The sequence below is a fragment of the Cyphomyrmex costatus genome, unplaced genomic scaffold (genome assembly GCF_001594065.2).
Source record: "Cyphomyrmex costatus isolate MS0001 unplaced genomic scaffold, Ccosl1.0 scaffold794, whole genome shotgun sequence".
Classification (NCBI taxonomy): domain Eukaryota; kingdom Metazoa; phylum Arthropoda; class Insecta; order Hymenoptera; family Formicidae; genus Cyphomyrmex; species Cyphomyrmex costatus.
Genome location: NW_017280369.1, coordinates 85994 through 108655, shown reverse-complemented (window position 1 = coordinate 108655; position 22662 = coordinate 85994). Strand labels below are relative to the sequence as shown.

Below are 22662 nucleotides of genomic sequence, written 5' to 3'. Positions count from 1 at the left end.
AAAAAAAAAAAAAAAAAAAAAAACGGACCTAATATTATAATTGATACTTTTCAATAACACAATTTCGATAGCACAATTTCCGCGGAAAAGCGGAACGATTATAGTGACAAATAGACTTCTGTATTCATTTAAAAAAATTGTATGTTACTTAATTTAATATGAAAGATAAATTATGATAATTATCATAATTTATCTTTCATATTTATATCGCGCGGCCTGAAAAATGCGCTTTAATAATATTAAGAACAATGTGAAGAATATCACTTCGTCGACTAGCCAACAGAGGTCTATAGTTACTCATGCCATTTCTCGCAAGTGCTTGATTACATGTGTAATTATTTATATAGAACTTCTTTCTAACATCTTTCCAGGCGTCTAAGGTAGGCTCCCACTACATTACCTTACTGATGAGTCCAGTAGTGGAAGCCGGGACGAAACGCCAACTCGTGATATTCTTCACAATCTCAGCTTCTCTGAGTTTAAATTATTAATTTAATATTAAATTTTAATATATGTCTTTCAACATATTATTAAGATCTAATATGATGCTATAGGCATCAAAAATTGGTTAAATTGATTCTCAATTTAACTAAGTGATATTACTGTGGTAGTGAATATGCGTCAAGGCTGAAAATCTATCAGCGTCGCGGGGGGGGACTACATACACAGTATATAAAATTCACATTATAAAATAAACATTAACATCCAGTTTTCAAGACTCGAATGGCTTTACACTTTCTGTTGAACTTAATTTAATATAATTTTTATTAATATATGCTTACCTTTTTACCTTATCTATTGAATACAAGCATTTTTATCATCAATAAATAACGTTAAAAATTAATATTTTCTAAATCTTGGTTCCGCTTTTCCGCTCAAATTGTGTTCCATGTAATATTAGGAAACCAAAACAAACGGAACAGAATCCGCGGAAACGCGAAAATCTAGCAAAGTGTAGTTACTATTATTTATGATGAGAAAGCTGTTTAAGGTAGCTAGACCCCAACTATGCAAGTCAAAAACGATGTAAACTATAAATGTAAAAACATAACCTCAATACCAATATGTAAAATCTAATTATAAATAAATAATTAGTCTTATGTCAGTCAAGTATCGAATACATACTAAATTAAATTAATGGAAAGAAAAAATTTACCTAGTGAATAACGTAGTACAGAAATCGTGGCAACGTCGCATTTTATCAGCAAAGCGCATTTATATGTAATATACATATATAACCTACGTGTGCTTCTGTTCTGTCAAAACACACAGGTATGTACATACCTCCGCTGTGGATGGAAACAAACGTAGAGTGTTTTCGTATTTTCTTTAATGTGGTCGTCTCATAAATGCGATGTTGCCGTCTATTCTGTATCGTATGACAATTCCCGAGAAATTTCTGAAGTGTGATTTTTGATCAAGTAGAACTTTTTATTAAACGGTCAATATTTACGACTTTTAAATATGTGATTCTTCATTACTTTAATTACTTCAGGCTCGTTTTTCGTCAAGATCTTGACAGTAGGTTTTGTGCTATAAGAACATTTCTATCGAATCGGAATTTTTTTCGACAACTTTCATCCTGGCTACCATAGTGATATATGGAAAAACACGCGATTTTTGATCGATTATATCTCGGCAACTAAACGGTCAAAATTGTTCAAATTTAACAGACATACGCATTGTTATTCGAATTAGTTATGCTGAAAGTTCCAAAAACTTCTTGAATAATAGGTGTTTAGGGTCTAGCTACCTTAACAATAATACAACGATATCGAACTATCATTAAGCCTATTCTACAATGTTCTTTGTTTTCTGTTTCGTACTTTTTACTTTTTACTTTTTTCCTTTTTGTCACCGTTTTATTAATAATTGTATTTCTTGTTATGTGTTTTATGTTTCTTCTAAAGTTTTTTAACTTTTAAGCTTATTCTACAATGTGCTTTTTGTTTCCTGTATCTTGCTGTTCGTCTCTTGCTTTTTTTATCAAGAAGGCTACAGATAAACAGCAAGAAACAGGAAACAAAAAGCACATTGTAGAATTAGGCTAAAAAATAGCAAACAGCAAGAAACAGGAAACAAAAAACACATTGTAGAATAGACTTAACAGTTACAGAATCGAGATACTGGTCAATATTTATTAATTAATTACTCATGTAACAATGGCCTAACTGAGCTAGGAATGGGAGATATCCGTATCGATACGCTGAAAACCGATTGCATCGATTCGAAATATCCTTTCTTGTTAAAAAAAAAAGCGATCATGTAGGTACAAAGATATTGGTTTAAATACTTTTTAATAGTAAGAATTGATGTTCGGCAAAATAGGTTAGGTTAGTTTGCAAATGATTAATTATTTAGCACATCGATACATGTATCGTATATCCTTACCGTAATTGTGAGCCACACCTGTAGCAATGCCTAAGTACTTGAATGGAATAAACGCCGTCCTATAAATCACTTGCACACACCACCTTTGACGAACTCTTGAAACGTGCTCAACCGCAGTCACCGAACGAATGGCGGAATGACCCGAATCGTAAATCTTGAGTAATTCTCGGTCGCACGATTCCAAAACTGCTCAACTTTTGATCGGCGATCCAAACAACGCAGGAATCATTGGCGCTTGTCGGTGCTTGCCCGTGTTTTCCTGCAGGACGCTCGCAGAACACTCGCTATTCGCGAGTCGCGTGTATCAATGCGCGAGGCAGCGAGGCTTCTCATTGCCCGCGCTATCCTATGCTGCGTTCAGAAATATCACTCGAGTACCCCCGTGTATCGTCTTATCCTTGTTATTCATTCAATGTTAAACAAGGATAAGACGATACACGGGGGTACTCGAGTGATATTTCCGAACGCAGCACTAAAGGTGCCATTACATGGTAGCATCACGCGTCGAGCATCTGATTAGCAGAAACTTGTTGCGCATGATTCTGAATTTTCTGATTCTAGCTTCTTGATGCTAAGAGTGCTAACACTATTAATTTAAATACTTAAACACGTTTTAAATTATTTAAAATATGAAGATAATTCAATTTTACTGTATATGTATATTTCTGATTACGAAAAATAAACAAATATAAGTTCTTGTATAGCGAATACATATTAAAGTAATAAATAAAAATTTAAATTGAAAATATTGTATATATGAGTATGTGTAGTTAACAGATTATTCAAATAATTATCCGTTGTAAATAAAAACTATTTTCATCCTCTTTCTGACTATATGATGACTCGCATCACTTGCATTGGTTATTCTCACGACAGCATAACTGATACATATTATATATATTGCGCATACTCGTGATGCTCGACGCTCGACGCTTGATGCTCCCATGTAAAAGCCATGTAAAGGCACCTTAACACATACAGAGTTCAATGCCCGCATAAGATAACTCAAAATAAAACGGAAATCCTATAAACAAGATATTAATTACTAAAAACCGCTAAATATTGGTTTTCAATAATTTTTTACTCAAGTTATACTATCAACTTAATAAAAAAACAGCAAATAACAAAAATTGTTTTTTTTCTTCATCTGAGAATTTTTTTAGAATTCTTTAGTGCCGCATTTTCTCATGTTAGTAAAAATAATTGCCAATAAGAAAATACAGTACTGAATATGTTGACAAAAAATTTTGAAAAATTCTCAGAGCTTTATTAGAAGAAAATAAACAATTTTTGTCTCTTGCTGTTTTTTTGTAAAGTCGCAGTACTTGAGTAAGAAATGATTAAAAACTAATTTATTAATATTCGGTGATTTTTAGTAATTAATATCTAGTTAACTATCGTGAAAATTTCAAAATGATACAAAAATTTTCGACTCAATGTAGTCCGCTCCTTATGCAAAAGTTTTATCGTTACTTATCTGCAAACACCTTGCATTGTGTGTGTGCGTGTGCGTGTGGTGTACATGTGCATTTATAATTAATCATTTTGATGCATATTGTATCAGCTGTATAGTACACGATTATTTGAACGCAATGTCGAAATTAACATAATTTAAAAGAAACTTGATAATTCAATTCAAAGCTGGGTTCGATTTGGACGTTTTCAGCGCTTTAAACACTTCTATATCTTTATTTTGTATAATGAACGATAAAGACAGAATGACGATTATATAAGCACGTAAAGCGCGTGAGCGTCAAAATTGAACTCAGCCCAAGTATCAAGTGCAACTGCAGTAATAAGTTCAAAAAAAACTATTTAAAACATGCGTTATTGTATATATTATATTAATTAATACGTTAAATTTTAAATATTTTAATTTCTTTCATATTGAGAAATCTCGTAACAAGCAAGACTGACTTTTTCAAGAAATCTGTCTAGTGGCTGCCTAGTAAATAAGATGTAGGTGTAAAATCAATAATTCTAGGCGGTCACTAGACAGATCTTTTTATGCCAAGAAATCTGTCTAGTGGCTGCCTAGTAAATAAGGTGTAGATGTAACGTTGTAATTATTAGGTGATTACTAGACAGATGTTTTCATGTGGAGAAATTTGTCTAGTGGCTGCCTAGTAAATAAGATGTAGGTGTAAAATCAATAATTCTAGGCGGTCACTAGACAGATTTTTTATGCCAAGAAATCTATCTAGAGGCTGCCTAGTAAATAAGATATAAGTGTAAGATCATAATTACTAGGTAGTTATTAGACAGATTTTTTTATACCAAGAAATCTGTCTAGAGGCTGCCTAGTAAATAAGATATAGGTGTAAGATCATAATTACTAGGTAGTCATTAGACAGATTTTTTTATACCAAGAAATCTGTCTAGTGGCTGCCTAGTAAATAAGATGTAAGTGCAAGATCATAATTACTAGGCAGTCATTAGACAGATTTTTTTATGCCAAGAAATCTGTCTAGTGGCTGCCTAGTAAATAAGGTGTAGGTGTAACGTCGTAATTATTAGGTGATTACTAGACAGATTTTTTCATGTGGAGAAATTTGTCTAGTGGCTGCCTAGTAAATAAGACGTAGGTGTAACATCGTAATTATTAGGTGATCACTAGACAGATTTTTTCATGTGGAGAAAGCTGTCTAGTGGCTGCCTAGTAAATAATAAGATGTAGGTCTAAAATCATATAATTACTAGGCAGATTTATAGATATTACAAAATACATATATTAAGTGCGGCTTATACCCAGTGCAAATGCGAGTTAGAAACTTATCTAGTCGGTACTATCTATACTAGGTATTAAATCATATATTTGTGCTGAATAATATATATAGACAATTTGAAACATCTCTATCGACAAGGTAGCAGTGGAGCAGCACGTTAGGTGATCGACTCAGAACCTGGACTGTGGATGGAGTCGCGAGTTCAAATCCCATCGTTTAAAAGTTTTTTCTCCTAGTGGCCCGTTCAGCACTCAATAGGATATAAAAGGATACAACAAAAGATGGAGAGGAAGTATAATTAATAAAAATTATCTCTAGAAATTAAAGTAGAAATATAAATTAAAAAGATTTAATCAAAAAATTATCTTTTTTTTCTATTTAGTTGCTGTCTAGTGTAGGATAGACAGCTACTAGATAATTTTTCTTATACAGCTGCTAGGAGAACATTACTATCCAGTAGCTAGCTATGATTTTCCATGTTATGATTGTGTAACTTTTTCTGTCTAACTATTAGCTAATTTTTCTTGTACAGCTGCTGGGGGAAGCGAGCGTTACATTACTAGCTAGTAGTTAGCTACGATTTTCCATGCTAGTAGCTAGCTAGGATTTTCCATGCCATGACTGTAACATATTTTCTGTCTAGCTATTAGCTAATTTTTCTTGTCCAGCTACTAGGGGAAGTGAGCGTTACATAACTAGCTAGTAACTAGCTATATTTTCCATGCCATAACTGTAACATATTTTCTGTCTAGCTACTGCCTAATATTTCTTGTCCAGCTACTAGGAGAAGTGAGCGTTACATAACTAGCTAGTAACTAGCTATATTTTCCATGCCATAACTGTAACATATTTTCTGTCTAGCTACTACCTAATATTTCTTGTCCAGCTACTAGGAGAAGTGAGCGTTACACAACTAGCTAGTAACTAGCCAGAAATACTAGACAGCGGTTATTTAAGACACAACTTTTCTATCTCATGCCTAGCTAGCCCCGAGGTTCAATTTCTGCTCGGGTAGCGAAAGTATCGAATTTTTTAGGTTCAATTTGTTCACCCGACGCAATTGCTTGTAAAATTATGACTAATCTTCTGATTAAGGAAACGTCTAAACCAATAATTTCCGCTGTTTTATCCGGATTTTCAAAAAATTTCCTAGCCGTATTGCCGTCATTTGTATTTCCCGATCCTTCTTTAACAACATCTACTAATATTCCCAATTCGCTTCGTAATTGTTCTTGTATTTTTCTTTTTCTTACTATTTTGCTTGCTTTATCTTCAGATGTCCGCGCTGACCACTTTTTGAAATCAAGATTATAAGTTACATGCAATAAAAATTCTAAAGAACGTATCCATGCATGGAGACCCGACAATCCATATTTTAAATGTTCTGTTATAACAATTTTATTCGATATTTTTTTTTAAGTCATTCATTTCTGAAGACTTAGCTCCATAAATATAGCACACTGCGAATGATGTATCAGAAAGAATTGAACAAATTTTTCCATCAATCATGGTGAAAAGTAATTGATGTTTGATCGTTAAGTTTTGAATTTTTATTGGTATTAATTTATCAATTTCGTTTTGCATCCTATCTTTTTTAGTATTTATCACTTTTGCCGTTTCTTTTGTGAATTCAAATCTAATCGGCCGACAGTAGCAAGTCGATGATAGTTTTTTATTTTGCCAAATAACTGTCGAGTCATAAATAATTTTAGTGGTACAATACTCGTCATAAAAATGCTTGAATCAGATTTTTCCTGAAAACCACTATTTCCAAAGCTTTGTTTGTACAAACTTTGACTGGATGCACCATCAAAACCCCATTTATAAATAAATTTCAAAGTTTGTAGTTCATCATAATATTTATCACAAGATTTAAGTATGCTCTGAACAGTTAAATCTAACAGATATTGCAATTGTATACACGCTGAAACGTCCGTAATTGTAATACTGCATTCTGGGGGATAACAATCTCTTTTTGCAAGTTGTATTTGATAGTAAGAGGGGTAAATATTTATCCCTTCTTCAGCAGAAAGAACTTCTTGCAATGACATATATTTAGATTTTGATAAATTTAAAGAAACAAATATGAATAAGGCCTTGTCTCTGCACATTTGTTTCGGTGAAAGTGTGCAACTGTTTTCACAAAACTCTTTCACTTTTTTAATACAAGTAGGATTTTTTTCTAAAAAGTCTAAAATTTTAACTAAATCAATATTTCTTTCTACATAAGCTTTTGACTTTGCAGCAAACAACAATTCTTGACTTTCTGTTTCTCTTAAAGCTTCTGTTCGTCTTCGTTTTTGTCTATCAGAGAGTTCAATCCATTCTTTGCGAGCTGTTTTTTTAGAAGAAGATGAAGTTGATGCTGATGAAGGAGTAGATGTTACAAGAACCATATTATTTAACCAATCATCATAATTTTTAAGAAAACGATTAATAACACGACTAGATTTCTCCCATCTATCAGATAAACGTTGACAAAATATTTTTAATTTAGACTTTACACTTTTTTTTCTTATTATCATCAAGATTGGAAATATTAAATAGATTTTTTGTTAGAATCAATTCCCAAACTTTTTTAAAATCCCTGAAATTTACATTAGCATCTCTGAAAATGTAGAATAAATCACGATTTGTTAATGTATCCATTGTGCTTTATATTAGCATCTCTGAAAATGTAGAATAAATCACGATTTGTTAATGTATTCATTGTACTGTAAATGAATTGAAAGAAGGAAACAAACCTGATTTGAATCTAAGTAGAGTAGCTAGGCCGGTTCTAACCCACGGATACAGAGGCCAAGCCGCCACCAGGCGGCGTTGGTGTCGCGCCGGGCCCTAGAAGGAAGGGAGGAATGGAGGGGGTAAATACGTCACAGGGGAGGTGTGATAATATATATATTTCAACACACAGTAGCTTTCCATATCACCCGAGAGGTACTACTGTAAGATGCGTTTTTTTTTAAGTGGTTTCCCCAGTAGGCCTATTCCACTAAAAATGAGAATGAAATATATTCGGCAGGAAAACAAGTTATATTACAAACGGAGGATCAAAGAAAATAGAAACAGTTAAATATATTATTTTTATTTTTTGCCCGATTGTACTAAATATTGTGTATCCACAGAGATGTTGGAAGAACTAATTCGCATCAATGAGGATAATGATGCGTCGCTCAAAGAAGAACGTTTATCATTTTTTATAATTTTTATTTTAGAAAAAGAGCGTTCGCATAAATATGTGGAGCCAAACATGGAGAAAATTCGAAGACCAAAGTTCTTAAGAGATGGATACTGCGATGCATTTAAAATTTTAAAAAATTCAACACTTTTTTCTGATCGTATTTTCAAAGAAATATCACATTGCAAATCACAAAATTCTGCCTGAAGATCTAGGCTTTGTTCATTGATTTGCACAGTGAGAGGATTTTCAAATAAGATTAAATAATTTCTAAGAACCTCGAAATCATTGAAACGCGTATTAAATTGATCTATTAGGGATTCTATTAACAACAAATATTTCTGAAAGTTGCAACATGTGCCATATTCTTCGAACAGAATTTGGCAAGATGGATAAAAATGAAAAATGTTACTTTTAATATGATCTTTGAGCAATGTTAATTTTTTGCGAAATGAATCAATATGCGAAACTAATTGAGAAATTGTTTGATTGGGCTTTTGCAGCTTTAGATTTAAATTATTTAGATGGTTCGTTAAATCCGTTAGAAGAGCGAGCTCACAAAGTGAATCTAAATCTTGAAGAAAAAATTTTAATTCATCATATTTTGTATCCAAGGTTTCTTGCAAGAAAAGAAAGATTTCTTTTCTTATAGCAAAAAACTTTTCTAGGCATTTTCCTGCACTGAGCCATCGAACTTCGCAATACAGAGGCACATCTGTATAAACTGCGTTATGCTCTTCAAGAAAGTGTTGAAACTTCCTATGCGAAAGAAATTTGTGACCGCCTTTAATGGAATTAATAATTTTAGTAACCATTTGCATTGCGTTGCTCAGTTTAATTACTTTCCCACATAACGCTTCTTGATGAATTATACAGTGTATAAAAGGGAATTTTAAATCTCGCTGCCTTATTTGACCAAGAAGTCCAGTTTTCGAGCCTGTCATTGCTCTCGCTCCATCAGTTATAACTGCTGAACATTTTGAAAAATCAGTGCCGAATTTTTCAAGAGTTTGATTCACAGCTTCGAAGATATCACTGCCTGTTGTTGTTCCATGTAATGGAATAAAATCTAAAAGCTCCTCGACATACGAAAAATCGTTTTGCACGATTCGAGCAAAGATACTCAGTTGACTCACATGTCGATTATCGGTGCTTTCGTCAAGACAACGAAAAAAAAGAACAAGATTCTAATAAAAACTTTATTTCTTCTTGTAAGGACGAAGCAATACAATTTATCCGAGATTTTACAGTGTCGGCACTTAATGAAATGCTAGCAGCTTCTTCAAGAGTCAATGAGCCCTCGAATGACTCTACTGCTGCGATGAGGCATTTCTTTACAAATTCACCATCCGTAAATGGTTTCGAATGTTTGGCAATAACATGGGATATAGCATATAATGCATTAAGGGCTTTTAAAGATGCAGTATTATCGATATTAGAAATTGAATTACGACCTTCTTGATTAACTAGTTTTAATCCTTCAATTAAATTATATTTCTCATCGCCTACATATTTGGAATATTCATTTGAATGTATAGCGTAATGCCTATAAAGAACATATTTTTTTACAATAGAAGGTTGATAACCACACAGAAGACAGGTGGTTTTATTGCCAATAAGTGCGAAAAAAATTTCCTCCCATACCTTTTTGAAACATTGCTTGTATTTTTGCTTCTTATCCATCCTTCTAGTATTAAGATAAATTCAATATTAAGCAAATAAATTTTCTCGATAAATAATAAACTATATATAAATATTAATAATAATATACGTACATACAAAAATTTTCCAGCTGTAATCTCGCACAAGTAATCTTCCACAATCCACATGCACGTTTCACTACTGACTACTGATTTAACCGTTACCCAAAAACAGTACCAAGAAAAAACAATTGCCTATCAACGCGAGATTGCGCGTCAAGTACGAGTTTCACACGGACGATATCTGAGTATGAGTTTCCGTTCGTGGGATCTGTACGAGTATCCTCTATTGCCGAGCACGACGAAGCACTCGTGGGCTATCAAGACTGCGATTCAGCTCGAAAAGCCGCGATACGTCATCTTTGCTCTGCAAACTAATAAAAAAAACAACATGTCAGCACATAAAACTTTCCTCGACAGTTGTAAATTAACCAACGTGAAACTCTATCTGAATTCTGAATTTTTTCCATACGATGATCTAAATCTAGACTTTGACAAAAACAGAACCGCCATTTTGTACGATATGTTCGTACGCTTCCGTACATCTTACTATCAAATCCTCCGCGAAAGAAGTGAAACGTTATTCAAGACAGATGCTTTTAGGAATATGTCTTCTATGGTAATCATTGACTGCTCTCGACAAAACGAGTCCGTCAAAAGTGGCACCGTGGATGTGCGTTTAGAATTTGAATTCAAAGAGAATGTACCCGCGAATACTACTGCCTATTGTCTTATCATACACGATCGCGTGATCGAATACAGCCCATTCATATATTATATTAGATAATATCATTTAAAGTATTAAAGGTTTAAATTATTATGTTACATTATTAGATAATCATTTTAGTTTAGAAAAGTTCAAATTTTTGGGGATAATTTTCAAAGGTTGAAATTTATTGGGTTTTCTATTTTGTGGTTAGGTAATCGTTTTAATTTAGGAATGATCAAATTTTTACGGTTAGTTTTCACAGGTTTAAATTTGTTGGGTCTTTTAATTTGCGAGCATCTATTTTTGAACATGGCTTGACCTTTTCATTTGTGAATGGAACGGCGACAATAAGGCTATTGTGTACGTTAAAGGACGTGAAAAACGCCAATGGTTGGTCGATATACTCGACAGCGACAATTTGATCATTGAGACCCTCGATGCCGATTACGAAGATAATGCAACAAAAGAATATATACTTTATGTATGTTTACTTTGAACTGGCACCTTCAATAATTATGAGTCATTTTTCGTGGTAATATGTATCATTTCATTATCTTTCAATAATAAAATGTATTACGTTAAAATAGACAATTTAGTATAAAAATTCTTTTAAAATTAATATTGATCTTTTGTGACTTATTTTTAAAATGTAAAAAACTGTTATATACATACTTATATACAGGGTGGGGCATTAACTATTAGCACCTTAAATATCTTGGAATCTATGAGGCCCATAGGAAGATTTGTATAACCAAAATTGCACGGTACGAAGGGGACTATCATATGGCGATAATAATTTTTGTCCAGGTGGAGGCGCTTCGGAGATACCAAGGTCATTTTAATTTTTTTAAATGGGTCCGATATGTTTTTTTTCCATAATGTGATAGAGGAACTTGAAACAAGTTTAGAACTCACGACACAAGATCATTGAACAAGATTTAAAGTAAAGAAACATTTTTATTATTAAATGACATTTACAGTGATCTTTACAAAAGATGTTCAAAGTGATGGCCATTATTATCGATACAAGACTGGATTCTTCCGATTATTGATTGGGTTGCTTTTTTAATAACGTCAGGAGTTATTAATGTACAGGCTGTAATAATCTGTTGTTGCATGGCTTGAGGTGTAGTTGGTTCTTCTTTGTAGACCATGTTCTTTAGGGTTCCCCATAAAAAGAAATCTAGTGGTGTCAAGTCTAGCGAACGAGCTGGCCACACCACACGACGAAATTTACGTCTTCAAACGCTTCATTGACTATATCCATGAAATCTTCATCACGTACATTATTAATTATATCCATGAGATCTTCATCATCACTTACTTTATTAACTATATCTGCTTGATATTCCATTATTTATTACAATGTTGGAGTGCTAACTTTACACACGCCTATGCAATACGACTTTAAGAAAGATCGCTTCTAGACTGAATGCTTCTGGACCAAAATCATACTGTAACCCTTCTCTTCAACCAGAGTACATTTTTTCTAACTTTACTTTAGAAATGCTTAAAAAAAAAATTATGTATCCTCATAAACTTGAGAAATTTTAAATTCTAAAGTTTCACTTTTTTTTAGTCTAAAGGGCGGTCTACAATAAGTTGTAATACTCAGTTGCGAGTCGCGGAGTGGCAAGTTGTCAGTTATATGTTGTAAATCGTTGCAATGCCTAATCCACATTTGGCTGTCGAGAGTTGCAAATTGTAAAGAAACAGCCAATCATGAACTAGAAAGGTCCATCGTTATTTGCTAAACGTTATATCTAAAAAATCAAGGATTTGTATAAGTAAAGCAGGTTATGTGCTAGAAATGTTATTGAACAGAAGGCAACGTTTAAAGCGTTTGCAGAAAATATGCGGAATCCTTTCGATATCATGGAATTATTTAACAAGTTTTGTTATATTACAAAAGTTGACAAAAGTGAATAGAAGATGGTGGGTAAGACTAGTCCATTTTGATAAAGAAAAATGTGGTCACTATGAAAATTTGTTTTAATATCTTTTGAATGAAGATAATGAATTATTTTATGAAGACTATAGAATGTCAGTGGAGCAATTTAACTATCTCCTCAGTATGGTAGAGCCATATTTGCAAAAATTTTCAAAAAGGACTCCACATCCACCGGGTTTGCGCTTAGCTTTGACATTATCGTAAGTAATATAATTTTTAATATATTAGAACAAAATCAGTTAAATAGCGAATTTAATTGGATATAATGTGCACTCAGTGCGTACTGGTGCATATTATATATAAATCTAAAGCCGTCGTACACAGATTGACGTATATAAATGTATGTGTAATATAAATGAAAAAATAGATTCAACCATGAAATGCTTAATACATTTTATTATGCTATAAAGCAAAATATGTATTTTATTTCGAAATATTTATACTTTATTTTTATATAGATTAAATCAGTGTATAACTTTTAATATGCACAAGTGTGCACTAGTGCATCCAACCAAATTTGCTACAAATTTTAATATGTATAAAATTTTTATATGATAGGTTTCTTGCTCATGGAGACAGTGTGAGTACAATAGCAAGAGGATTTAGAATTGGCAAATCTACAGCGTACAAAATAATTATCGAAACTTGTAATGTTATTTGGACTGTACTTCAACCAATTTATCTTACTAAACCAACAGCAGAATCATGGAAGCACATTGCTAAAAATTTTTATCAGATTTGGAACTTTCCAAATTGCATTGGAGCAGTAGACGGCAAACATATTCAGATCCAACGTCCTCCTAGAACAGAAAGTTTATACTTTAATTATAAACAATTTTTCAGCATAGTGCTGATGGCCGCTGCTGATGCTGAGTACAAATTTACATGGGTTGATATAGGAGATTATGGTAAATAGTTTAGAAAGATATTTTCTTTATATTCTTTGATATTAATTTGTTGATATTATACTTATTAGGTTCTATGAGTGATGGAGGTGTGTGGGCTGAATCTGCATTTGGTTCTGCTCTGGAAAAGGACTCTGTTGATCTGCCACTACCATGTTTACTCCCCAACTCTGAAATAACATATCCTCATTTTTTTGTGGGGGACGAAGCTTTCCCGCTAAAAAAATATATGATGCGACCATACTCAAAAAAAGATTTAGGTAATCCTGAACGAATTTTTAATTATAGACTCAGTAGGGCACGCAGAGTAATTGAAAATGCCTTTGGCATACTTACTACTAAGTGGAGAATACTGCGACGGTTTCTATGCTGTTCTGCTGAAAATGCTGAAATAATAGTGAAGGCTTTAATATGCCTCCATAATTTCCTCCTTACTAAGGAAGGTGATATTGGTAGACGTTATTGCCCCAATGGTTTGATAGATTATGAAGTTAATGGTATTGTCCATCCTGGTGCTTGGAGAACTGAAAATACTTCACAGAATGTACATGAATTACGTAGAACTGGTTCTAATAATGCTGGAAGAGCAATAATTAATTTGAGGAACGTACTTCGAGATTATGTGAATAGTAAGGAAGGTGAAGTTGAGTGGCAATGGAACCGTGTTTTTCGTAATATAAACGTAAATCTAAATTGAGACTATGTTAAGTGTTTTTTCAGTTTGCGTTTATTGTTCATAATAAATTTATTATACAGTAATGAAAAAATCATTTATTAAAAATAACACCCACATTCATCCATTTTTTTATTAAAAAAAAAGTATATTACTGAATGCTGACGCATGCTAAGTTGTCAAATATTATATTGCACAAAATATTAGGAATAAAATAAGATATCAAATCTCATCGCTATATGAAACAAAAAAGTTAATACTACTGTATTAAGTAATCGCATACGAACTTAATAAAAATAAATTATATTGCTGAATGCTGACGCATGCTAAGTTATCAAATATTGTGCAAAATATTATAAATAAAATAAGATTTATGTGCTATAGAAATGTTATTAAACTGAAGGCAACATCAATTCCTATCGCTACTTATGAAACAAAAAAGTTAAAAAATACTGTATTAAGTATTTAACATTAAGTCCAAAAAAACAACATTAACATTAACTCCAATAGTAACATTAACATTAACATTAAAAAAGAAAACAAAAAAACAACATTAATATGTATTATAACGCCAATAATTATAAATATTATTCCTCCATCTTTTTCACTGCTTGTTCTTATTTCCAAAATCTATCATAACGTTCAGCAATATTTTTAGACATTCAGTTTTTTGGTCATCATTTAATTTTCTGAATATAGGCAGAAGACAAGTAAAATATTGAAGATCATCGTTTCCACTTGGCTCCTTCAAAGATTGTGTTATGGCATTTAATGTATCCTTCATATGTTGAGATGCCTCTGATACACGAGTAGAGCAAGATTCAATTTCCTTCTTTTTCTTCAAATGAAATTCATCTGGTGTAGGAACTTTGCGTTTACATTTTACGTTAAATGAATGTTTCTTCCTTTCAGTTTTGTTTGTAGACATAGATATTTCCTGGTTAGAATTGCTTGTTGACAGATATTCAGATGAAGAATCATTTGAAGAAAGCAACGTTGATTCCTCTCTGATTTGTGTCTCTGCAGAGAACTGTGTAAAATCTGCTAATTTAAATTAACATTTAAAACTCAAATTAACCTAAAACTATTATAATTGAAATATTTTTAAATATGCATTACATACTCGAAGTATTAGAAAATATTAAATTTGCATTCTGCAAAGGCGATGATTCAATTTCGATACATTCAACTGTATCTTCATGTGTTCCTTCGTCTAATTTTAGAATCGATTGTCCATTTTTTGAAGAAGCCAAAAATCCACTACTTTTAGAAGAAACTGGAAGTGATGTCTTATGAAAATTTGATGTTCTGTTTGATCTAAGACATAAAACAAAAATTAAAATATTAATTATAATTAATATATCATAGTTGTATACAATTAGGAATAAAAAGGGAATATATTTTATAAATAATTTCACTTGTGATTTACTTGTGACGCACCAGAGAGTTGCTGGCTATGGGAAAGACTAAACTGAGAAGTGGCATAGGCCTACTGACAGGACACTTGCCCCTCAGAGCACATCTATTCAATCTAAGACTAGCGGAGCAGAAAGAATGCCGGCTATGTGGAGAAGAAAGCGAGGACAACCTGCACTTATTGTGCCGATGCCCTGCACTCGCTTGTAAAAGGTACAAATCCTGGGGACATATGTTTATGACACCCAAGGATTTTGAAAATGCGAAGGTCAGCAGTCTAATAAGTCTGGTAAGCGACACGAGGCTGGGATTGACTGAATGACCTATGAAAAAAAGCAGATAGCGACAAAGGAACCCCACGGATCTAGGTCGCGTAAATGGGCTAATAAGGACCACCTGCAACTAACTACTACTACTACTACTACTTGTGACGCATATGTGGTATAAGAAATTGCATGTCACCCCAGTACTCCCAGTCAATTCGTAAGTTTTCTTTTTCATTAACTCCGCTTCCACTTGGCATTTTCTGCTTTAATTGCGCTAATTTACGACTGAATACAGTTCTCAACGATTTCCATTTCTTTTGCACTTCTATTTCTGGAATCAAAATTGATTAATTTTAATCAACGACTTAGCAGAATAATCAACAGCTTTAGTTTTATTTTGACAATAAACAGTTGTGTGTATGTGCTTAATGAAAGTTATTTTAATAAAGCAATAACAATAAGCAAATAATGAATAAAATTATTTGTTTGATAATCTCGACGCTGTAATTGAGGTTATAAATTAAAAGTAACGTCAAATTTTACATAAAACATGTACATATAAACGAGAAACGTACCTGTTCTATTCAGTAATACAGCAATTATTTTCCACGTGTTATCTTTTTTTTCTTTATTCGAAAAATCTTTTTGGGTTTTATCAATTAGGAATTTATTTGCCTTTACGTGTGCTATTATAGATCGTATTTCGGACTCATGCCATTCTTCTCCAGCTTCAAGCATATCCCAATCATATTGCTCTTCAGTATCCATTTTTATGGACTAAATATCGGAATAAGTATAAAATATAAAAATATGCTGCCGAAATTTATATTTATAACCATGGTAGAAATACAAGGGTATGCTCATGCGCATGACCAATCAGATTTTTGTTCTTGCTTACGTCACATTACGTCACAACGAGTGGCAATTTTAAAAAGACGAGCAGCATTAATGTTAAAATTTTCTGGTAATTAATATGTAAATATATTACATAACATTTGATATTAATTTATAACTAACTTTGCTTTCGGTATTTAAATGTGTGTGAAAACAAAATAAATACACAAAAAATTTAATGAATATAAAAATTAATGAATAAAAAAAATCAAATTTTAAATAATAGCGTTTTAAATGATAAAACAAATAAATATAAAAATAATAATTAAACAAAATAAAGGACAATAAGAGTCAATTCGTAAACAAGAAAGATTCTAACATTAAGAATATAATATGAATTTAAACATAAATAAATATAAGACACAAATGGATATAAAATAACAACACTTAATTTACAATTTACACTTTTTATTTGTAAATTTCATCATTTTCTTTTTTTTTTTTTTGGATTCAGAAGCAAGTGCTTTATTTAATTCATTCAATCTTATATAAGTTCTAGTCCTAATTAGACACAATATTACTTCTTTAGGAATGTCGACGTTTAATTTAGATGACGTTAACCTTTCCAATATTTGAAAAATATATTTATCCTTTCTCAAGGATGCACCGTGAAATTTTTCAAATTCCATATTTACGATTTTCGTACTTTGCAACAGCTGTTCTGAGGGATATATACATTTTCCTCGTGAAATAAATTGAAGCCAACTGTTTACATCGCTCGGGACATCCATGTGTCTCGTTTCTATACCTAGTGTGTATTTATGTTTGAACCGGAATGCAACGTACCCTGCTACATATTTCAAAGCCTCTTCTTCCATAACGTCGCTACAGTCTAATTCGTCTAACGATAACAATAATTGTTCTTCTTCGCAAGTCGGAGTGAAATTACATAAATCGAGCGAAATAGAGGACTCGTTTTCGCATACGCACAATTCATTTTCGCATACGCACAATTGTGGGTTATTATTGGCATCGGTTTCGTCTGTATTAACGGATGACGCTTGCATATTTTCTAACAACGAATCATCGAAAAAATCGAAGGAAGATTCATTGATTTCTTCACTTTGTACATTTGATTTCGATATTATCAATTGACTTGAATGTTTACCTAAAATAAAACGCTTTATACGAAACTGCAAGTCTAAAGCAGTCGGATGATCGTAAGTAGCTCCCAATGATCGTACGAAAGAAAAAAAATGTTCGAGTAAGTCCTGATTCAAGCGATATGTTATCAAATAAGAAATATCGTATTCGTTATATTTTTCCTGGAGATACTGCAATAATTGTTGCAAGGAAGCATTGCTTATGCAAATTCCTTTTTGAAAACTTAACATAGTCTTATGCTTTCCAACTCGGCATTCACTCATAAATTCAGACATTTTATCTAAAATTTCGTTTTGTCTCTCAAGCTGTACACCATAAGCACATTTTTCTGGTACTTTATCAAACTTGCATTTAGCGTTAAAAAGATCAAACCAGTCATTGCAGAGTTTAATAAATGTAGCAGTATCTTCGCATTCAATGTTTTGAAAAAAGCCTTTTTGAGAGCACCATTGAATTGCACGTGCTGTCGTATTAGATAATATCTGTGCTGCTGGTAAAACCTTTTGCCTGTCTGTACCTTTTACATTCAAGTGAGCCTCTGTAAGTTTGTGGACTATTTTTAAATCTTTGTAGGAATTTAACGATATTAATTTTTGCAAAACTGTACTGTCTATTTTTTTACCTTTCCAATAGAATGAATCATCAAGAAAATGATTTCTTATCAACTTTAAGAGATGAGGTATATCTGCAAAAACGAATATTTTTAAATCATTGTTAACGGGATGCTGAAAATAACATTTCTTAGTGTGCATGCCTATGTCTAATTCTGACCATAATTTCAAATTGCTTCGTCCCATATCACACGTTACAGCTACAACTATATATCCTGACTCGTGCAATTTTGATATAATTTCAAAAAATGTGCTAACATCCATCGCTTTATCGTACTGATAGTAGATGAGCTGTTTCCAACTCGAAAAGAGACTACGTACCATAACGCATTGACAGGTCCTATGAGGACCAATCACTTGTTCCTTTTCCCGCTCTATACTTATTTTATAACTTAAATACATTTCATCGAATGAAAGTACTACTAGTTTTTGAACATCAGGCATGCATTTTTTCTTAGCATTCATAACATTAAGTACACTCGAAAGAATACCCGGTTCGACACGAACTCGGTTTGCCCACCTTCGAAGTGTTGACATGCCAGGAAATGGTATTTTCATCACATCTTTCACATAACGATATCCCTTTGGGCTCGCACATCGCAACGATATCGCATTCGCAATGTCTTCGTTTGACCACTTGGTTTTACTTAGTCCTGGATTCAGTAAAAGCCTGATTTGTCCTGGAGTAAAAATAGTCTTCAGTAAGTCATGTATTTTGTGATCAAAGCGTTGATCTTCTGTTTCTATTCTCTGCTCAAGATTGTGCAACTTCTTTTTTAATGCAGCATTCTCAAGTAGAATATCTTGCCTGAAAATATAAAATAATACCTGTAAGTATACAATTACACATTTGTTATGTTTTATATACTAAAATATCTATATTTCTATTTTATATATTTAAAGCACACTAGTAATCAAGTAAATATTTGAATCTGATAGTATTTTACTTAATCTGATATATTTTTATATTTTAACATATTTACATAAATATATTTATATAAAATATAAATATAAAAATTTTATTTGTTAAGTTTGTTGGATTGTGCTCGATGAAACTTACATATTAGAAGGCAGGGCTCTATGGACTACATCTGTATCAAGTGAAGCATCACCGGATACTGGCAAAGGCACTACTCCAGGAGAAGGAAATGTTTCACCAGTCAACGAAGCATCGCTAAACATTTGTGGAGACACTTCTTGATAGCATGTGTCTGCGACCGATGCTGGCAGAGGCACTGCTGTATGAAAGGCTTCTGCGGTGGTTGAAGCATTGATATCACATGACGAACCGAGCACTTCTTCGGGTACAGAAGCAATCGTTGTTACAGGAAGATACAAAGTAGGAATAGCATCCGAACGTAACTTTTTTGTTCTAGCAGGAGAATAGTTCAACATTTGTTGTTGCAAAGGCTTTACAAAGCATACATCGTCAAAATGTTTAGAACATATCCTACCTATACAAACGAAAATGTCAAATTAACTAAAATTATTAATTAAATACGACAGTATATAATTTTTATAACAAGAATTGTACAACTTACTACGTTGAACATTTACATTATCTTTTCCGCACGCTTTACGCCACTGTTCAGCAATTTCAGATTCTTTTGGGAAGGTAAAATATTTAATTTTACTTCCCTCAGTTTTTCTTGTTTTTTTTATGTAATTACCGCATCCTTTCACTATGCAGGTCATCGTGAAAATATTTTTAACTTATTGAACACACAACTTCTACGACCGATGACAACGTGCACTACGCCATGGACGCCATGATAAATTACGTCCGATAACCACCGATTGCATCCGAATCAGAACCGACCAATCAACGCGTACCCGAATATGACGTAGGCAAGAACATGCGCAAGCTGAACGAGTTTTAGAAAATTGATGAGCATACCCTTGTATTTCTACCATGATCTGTACGATCGTTAAAATCAGATAAAGAGCCTCGGCAATAACAAAGGATTGAGGTTAGGAAATCTATCACATCGATGGCATAGAATAGACGAACACGTAAGTGAGGTTAGATATTTTCTGCATTATTACACAAATTCTCTGCTGTAATTCCGCTGTAAGAATAAAAATTATTTTCTATATAATTATTTTCTTTTTACAGTATTTGGTTAGGTTACTTATTTACCGAGACACTACCGTGTCTCCAGATCTGTTATTTATTTGTTTGATAGATACCTTAATTTGTATTCTCTATTCCTTATATAATTATAAGAATTGATTCTTTGTGCTTGTTAATAGGAAAAGTCTGAAAAGAAAAAAAGGTATGGTTTTAAAATATGCTTGCCTTTTCTTTTCAGGACTTTCCCTTCAATAAACCTAAAGATAAAATACAGCACAAAGAATCAATTCTCTTAAGGTGCTTTTTCATGCGCAGCACGCTGCAGCAGCAATTCGTTACTATTGGTTAAGAATTTTATGTAAGCTAGATGATGCACTTCCAGCACAAAATACAGTTTGCCGCAGTTCGTTGAAGTTGAATCGAACGAACAGCAAGCGGCAAAATTGAGGCAATATTATTTATTGCAATAAATATTAGGAAAATTAACGAAGAATGGCTTCGGATAAGGTACGAATGTTTGTAAATTAGATCATTTTATACTTTACACTTTACTTTTTCAAATTTGTGATAAAGTATAAAATGATCTAATTTACAAACATGTATCCGTACCTTATCCGAAGCCATTTTTCGTTTATTTTCCTAATATTTATTGCAATAAATAATATTTTTATAATGAAACGACGGACATATTGTACGCTTTCTCGATTTTGCCGCTTGCTGCTTGCTGTTCGTTCGGTTTAACTTTAACGAACTGCGGCAAAATGTATTTGCGCCGGAAGTACGTCATCTAGCTTACATAAAATTCTTAACCAATAGTAACGAATTGCTGCTGCAGCGTGCTGTGCATGAAAAAGTACCTTTATAATAATAAAGATAAAACTTATTTGATACTTACTCAAACCATAAAATTACTTGGTTTTAGTATTGAAATCTTTAAAACTTTAAATAATTATCTAATAATGAAATATATTAACATGGAAAGTAACTGATATATTATTGAAGGTGCCAGTTCAAAGTGAACATTTATGAAATGTATATCCTTTTGTTGCATATATACGTAATAATGATTTAACAACACTTGTACACTAGTTGTTTATAATAGTAAGTTTATAAAGAATTTATTAGCTCGTAACCCTGTTTCTCTCCATTAGTTTTAAATTTATTGAGCCTTATTACAATTTACATTATAATAGCAACGTTAAATCATTATTACGTATATATGCAAAAAAGAATATATACTTTATGTATGTTTACTTTGAACTGGCACCTTCAATAATATATGAGTCATTTTTCATGGTAATATGTACCATTTCATTATCTTTCAATAATAAAATGTATTACGTTAAAATAGACAATTTGGTATAAGAATTCTTTTAAAATTAATATTGATCTTTTGTGGTTTATTTTTAAAAAACTGTTATATATATATGGGGCATTCCACGCCAAATCGGACAGTTTCAAAAAAATTTTTTTTTGATTTTCCTAATTTTGTGATATTTTTTAGTACCCATCAAAAAACCCTTTCGGGTAAATTTTGAGATTTTTAGAATCACGGGTCCAAAAGATATCGAATTTTCAAAAAAATCGGTCTTTTTTTGGTTTTTTGGTCATAACTTCAAAAATGGTCCAAATGAAAAGTTTTTTTTTTATATATTTTTGTTTTTTTATGCACTTTTCAAAAAAAAAAAAAAATACGAAAAAATTTTCAAAAATTTTTTGTGTAATTTTTGTGAGTTTTTAACTGTAAATCTTGTTTTTCAAAGTGAGTGCATATTTTGATTTTTTCGAAATTTTTGTATAACAAACTACTATCATTTTAACAACTTTTAAGCCCAGTCCGATCGTGGGCCTCCTATAATTACTATTCTTTTTCGATTTTTGAAAATTTGATAAATTTTGTTTTCTCTATTAATCATCATGAATACCAATTTTATTACTGTATATTATTTTTTTAGTTTATTTCAATAAATTTTGACACATTTTTATTATTAAAAGGCGTTAAAAATAATTAATTTATCATTAAGATTATTTATAAACAATAGTAACAAAAGAATTTATTTATTT

The 22662-nt window shown here is 32.1% G+C and overlaps 2 protein-coding genes and 1 pseudogene across 2 annotated transcripts; 2 read left to right on the top strand and 1 right to left on the bottom strand.

Annotated features, from left to right (window-relative positions):
- Positions 1 to 8201: 8201 nt before the first annotated feature.
- On the bottom strand, positions 8202 to 9978 carry LOC108781199 (general transcription factor II-I repeat domain-containing protein 2A-like; annotated as a pseudogene).
- A 144-nt stretch (positions 9979 to 10122) lies between these two features.
- On the top strand, positions 10123 to 10782 carry LOC108781198 (uncharacterized). The gene has a single exon (XM_018549114.1). It carries the CDS (start codon positions 10123 to 10125, stop codon positions 10780 to 10782), a length of 660 nt encoding a protein of 219 aa, XP_018404616.1.
- Positions 10783 to 12745: 1963 nt separating this feature from the next.
- Positions 12746 to 14257, top strand: LOC108781197 (uncharacterized). The gene is made up of 3 exons (XM_018549113.1): positions 12746 to 12855; positions 13214 to 13563; positions 13632 to 14257. The coding sequence occupies exons 1-3, from the start codon at positions 12746 to 12748 to the stop codon at positions 14255 to 14257; spliced, it is 1086 nt and encodes a 361-aa protein (XP_018404615.1).
- The last annotated feature ends 8405 nt before the right edge of the window (positions 14258 to 22662 follow it).

Coding starts and splice junctions, on each gene's coding strand:
- LOC108781198 (XM_018549114.1), top strand. CDS start 10,123: ATGCACGTTTCACTACTGACTACTGATTTAACCGTTACCCAAAAACAG.
- LOC108781197 (XM_018549113.1), top strand. CDS start 12,746: ATGTCAGTGGAGCAATTTAACTATCTCCTCAGTATGGTAGAGCCATAT. Junction 12,856..13,213: donor CGCTTAGCTTTGACATTATC/GTAAGTAATATA, acceptor TTTATATGATAG/GTTTCTTGCTCATGGAGACA. Junction 13,564..13,631: donor GGTTGATATAGGAGATTATG/GTAAATAGTTTA, acceptor TATACTTATTAG/GTTCTATGAGTGATGGAGGT.